The following is a 4,490-nucleotide window of genomic DNA, read 5'->3' as shown; positions in this document are numbered from 1 at the left end:
TATGACTGAGTGGTACTTACTCAGACGTCCTCGCAAAAGACCCTCGCACCAAGCTTAATTCATTACAAAGATAATTCACCCAAAAAAAAAACTAAATAAATACGTAAACAACAAAAAAAAACAAACAACGTTGTCGTGATATAAAATAAACCTATTGTTTGATTCATTTAATATCTTAAAGGAAAAACGACTTTACATTTGTTATTAATATATATGCAAAACAAATAAAAGATAAAAGATTTATTTGTCACGGTCTTTGCATATCTAGTAGCTACATATTCTGTGGTTCCCGGGGATTCACTGAACGCATTCCTTTTAATATATAACGTGTATTTGATACCGGTATTATCATTCTTACTTCAAGCGCTTTAACGTTAGTAGTAACATACATATAAAATAACATACAAAATAAACAAAATGTTTGCGAAAATCTTTTTACTAACCGTACTTCTCGTTGGAGTCAGCTGCCGTCATTTGTCATTGCCGTACAGACCAGCAAGCTACATAGAAGACAACACAGACTTATTCGGAGATGATTTGGAAGATTTGTATTCGGAACATGAATTTGAATCTGTACATCCGTTGTACGTTAATTCGAGGATACGTCGTCAGGTACATGGTGTTATGAACACCAATCCTGATGGCACTTCCAATATCATGGGCAAGCTACCCCTGGCTGGTAACGACCAAAATGTTTTGAGTGCCATCGGTGGTCTACAAGGTGTCAAGCCTGGTGGAAGCTTTGGTGCTGCATCTGGTGGTGTGGCCTTAGACAATGTGTGAGTTAAATTTTTAGTATGTTATTTTACTGACTGCCACGTTGGTTAGTGGTTAACTTAAAATTCTGCAGATCTCGAGGTTCTAGGTTCAAACGCGGTGACTGGAAATTGACAGTACTCATGTGTTGGGCATACACGATAGTGCCCACGTGTACTCTATGATATGTCCTACACCGTTACTAATCTCCCTTGGAAATGACATCATTAAATTTTGTCTATTTTTCTATAATAACTAATTACTATTTATAATTAAATGTCTTCATCAAGGTTTTGTTTATTTTTAGTAACGGACATGGCTTGAGTCTTACTGGAAAACATATTCCCGACTTCGGAAACCAGCTAACGGCAGCAGGAAAGGTTAATCTCTTACACAACGACCACAATGATTTATCCGCTAATGCATTCGCCACAAGAAACTTACCGAAGAATCCTGTTATACCAAACTTCAACACTGTTGGAGCCGGCGTTGATTACACCTACAAGTAAGTTTGAAATTAATATAATTTGTATCGACTTAACATATCATTTTATTAGTTACACATAGAGAAAGTAAGATTTATAGTATTTTTATTTATACTAAAATTTAGAAGTCATCGCAATTTATTTATTTGATCAATTCTTTAAATATGTTTGTAGTATTGACGTTCCGGTTAGCGTGGGTGGTAGATACTTGCCTTTCACGCCGAAGGTTATGGGTTCGATTCCCTGCCAGGACAGACATTTGTGTGCATGAACATGTCTGTTTGTCCTAAGTCTGGGTGTAATTATCTATATAAGTATGTATTTACAAAAGAAAAATAGTATATGTAGTATATCAGTTGTCTGGTTTCGATAGTACAAGCTCTGCTTAGTTTGGAATCAGATGGCCGTGTTTGAATAATGTCCCAGGATATTATTATTATTTTTTTTTTATTATCATTATTATTAGTGGATAAAAATTAATTACATTTTCTATTCTTTCAGCAATAAGTTTGGTGCATCTCTAAGTGCAGCACACACCGATCTCTTAAAACGCACCGACTATTCAGCGTTGGGTAACGTCAACTTATTCAGAAACCCCACTTCAACTTTGGACTTCAACGCTGGTGCCACTAAGTCTATATCACCATACATTCCCAACAGGTCTTGGCAACCTACTTTTGGACTGACTTACTCTAAATATTTTTAATCCTTGAAGCACTCCTTACCTTTTAATTATTATAAAATCACCAAAGAAATTATGCTGTACTATTTGATTAGTATTATATCAATAGATTTTATTAACAGTACCTGGCATGAAATCATTTTATATGTTGTTGCATCTTTTTCGTCATGATTTTGTAATTTTGCCATTTTAGAGTTACTCGTAAATTAAGTATTATATGACTTTAATTAAACAAAGATTGGGGTATTATTTTGTTTTACTTGTGTTTACGATACTTTTTATTATAGTAATTAACCCAACTTTAACGCCAATAAATTTCAGTAAGAACAATAATTAAACGAATCTTACGTAAATAATTGTTGTTGTACGGTAGAAATACAAGTTTGATAAATCTTAAAATCACTATTTTCTAACTTTTATTTTACATTTTTTATGTAGATTATTTTTATGCTTTGTTAGAGCTTTTAATTTTTTTTGTGACAATACAATATGTATATGGAGTATTTTATTGGATCTTACTGAAGTTATCTGGTTTCACAACTGAGTGAACACGTTCTTGTTTTATAATTGATCTCGCGGTAATAACGATATTTACGTCATATCAATTTTCAATTATGTTTATTCACAAATTTTAAGGTTTAATAATAATATGAAAAAATAATTTTCGATTTATAAGTTTCATAACATTTTGTTTTTCTATAAAACATTTTAGTATCGTTTATTTATGTGGCGAATTTGGGATAATGCTAGCGCTGGAGGGCTTTAAGTTTAATGGGTGATGGAGAATTTGACGACGATTTTATTTTAACGAAATGCTGTTTACTCCTTTTTAATGTTGAAGTTATATAATATATATTTTCAAAATAATAATAATATTAATATTAAAAAAATACATACGTATGTTTGAAGCCGATATGGCCGATATGGATAGTGGTAAGAACGCGTGAACCGTCTAAACTATATATAAAATCTAAAGCGATGATCGTGGGTTCAAGCCCGGGCAAACACCACTGAATTTTCATGTGCTTATTGAATATAATTCATCTCGTGCTTGACGGTGAAGGAAAACATCGTGAGGAAACCTGCATGTGTCTAATTTCGCTGAAATTCTGCCACGTGTGTATTCCACCAACCCGCATTGGGGCAGCGTGGTGGAATAAGCTCCAAACCTTCTCCTCAAAAAGGGAGAGGAGGCCTTAGCCCAGCAGTGGGACATTCACAGGCTGTTACTGTAATATATATTTACTTTATTTTGATACATATTTTTTAAGACATTAACCGATGATCGTGCGTGAAATAATAACCATTAAACCACCACCTTACAACTACCAAAACCTTACATCGCCAAACCTTGGGAACTGAGATGTAATGTCCCTTGTACCTAGTAACAATGGGTTACACTGTGTTTACTGTGTGGGTATATTCGAATTAATTAGGTTTTTGGTGATTACTTATTATACGAATAAATAATGGCATCTACTGGCATCCTGAAAACAAACGCTGGTATTATTTATTTATTTACTTATTTGGGAAACATACAGCATAATATAATACATAAACATTTGGTAACAAAATAAGTCTCACATAAGCCAACAAAGTTTCCACTTTTACATTATACTGGTGGTAGGGCTTTGTGCAAGCTCGTCTGGGTAGGTACCACCCACTCATCAGATATTCTACCGCAATACAGAAATACTTGGTATTGTTGTGTTCCGGTTTGAAGGGTGAGTGAGCCAGTGTAATTACAGGCACAAGGGACATAAAATCTTAGTTCCCAAGGTTGGTGGCGCATTGGATATGTAAGCGATGGTTGACATTTCTTACAATGCTAATGTCTAAGAGCGTTGGTGACCACTTACCATCAGGTGGCCCATATGCTCGTCCGCCTTCCTATACTATAATAAAAAAAAAAAAAAAAATTCAAACATGGAGTGAAGCTAACAATGACAAGTTATTTAACAATTAATTAAAATATATAAAAAGTATTTAAAATGTAATTTAAAATGCAGAACAAATAAAAATATAGGAATATTAATGACAAATACAGTTTTTTAAGGGTTCTAAGAACTTAAATAAATTTTCCTTAAAGATATCTATATTAGAGTAGCGTTTATTATAATTGTCACATGCTCTTAATAAAAAGAGATTTTTAGCATAGTTCGTTCTACAAATTGGGACATAAAAGGTACGTTTTGAACGGGCAATGGAATGTGAACTTGATATAAATATTGTTGACTAGGTACATTGAGTCAACAAAATTATTTACAATTTTATAAAGAAAAACCTGATCTTTGCATTCCCTGCGTTTCTCAAGCGATAAAATATTAAGCTTATTAATAGAATTGGGCCCAAATTTACGCGTTAATCTTCTAGTAAATTTATCCTGTACATTTTCGATAGCCATAATATACTTCGAGTATTGTGGATTCCAAACCGTTGAAGCGAAATCCAAATTAGATCTTACATACGAATTATACAACACATTAAATGTATTGATATTTTTAAAATCTCTTCCCTGGCGAAATATGAAACCCAACATACTGTAAGCTTTTGAGATAATTTTATTC

The 4,490-nt window shown here is 33.2% G+C and overlaps 1 protein-coding gene across 1 annotated transcript; it reads left to right on the top strand.

The window, feature by feature from the left end:
- The first annotated feature begins 344 nt into the window (after positions 1-344).
- LOC126777579 (defense protein 3) lies at positions 345-2,169 on the top strand. Its single transcript, XM_050500645.1, has 3 exons — positions 345-779; positions 1,064-1,261; positions 1,743-2,169. The coding sequence occupies exons 1-3, from the start codon at positions 418-420 to the stop codon at positions 1,945-1,947; spliced, it is 765 nt and encodes a 254-aa protein (XP_050356602.1). The 5' UTR covers positions 345-417; the 3' UTR covers positions 1,948-2,169.
- Positions 2,170-4,490: the final 2,321 nt, after the last annotated feature.

This window comes from Nymphalis io, chromosome 23 (assembly GCF_905147045.1).
Source record: "Nymphalis io chromosome 23, ilAglIoxx1.1, whole genome shotgun sequence".
Classification (NCBI taxonomy): domain Eukaryota; kingdom Metazoa; phylum Arthropoda; class Insecta; order Lepidoptera; family Nymphalidae; genus Nymphalis; species Nymphalis io.
The sequence above is the reverse complement of the archived record's forward strand: the minus strand, read 5'-3'. Positions and strand labels throughout refer to the sequence as shown.

Coding starts and splice junctions, on each gene's coding strand:
- LOC126777579 (XM_050500645.1), top strand. CDS start 418: ATGTTTGCGAAAATCTTTTTACTAACCGTACTTCTCGTTGGAGTCAGC. Junction 780..1,063: donor GGTGTGGCCTTAGACAATGT/GTGAGTTAAATT, acceptor GTTTATTTTTAG/TAACGGACATGGCTTGAGTC. Junction 1,262..1,742: donor GGCGTTGATTACACCTACAA/GTAAGTTTGAAA, acceptor CTATTCTTTCAG/CAATAAGTTTGGTGCATCTC.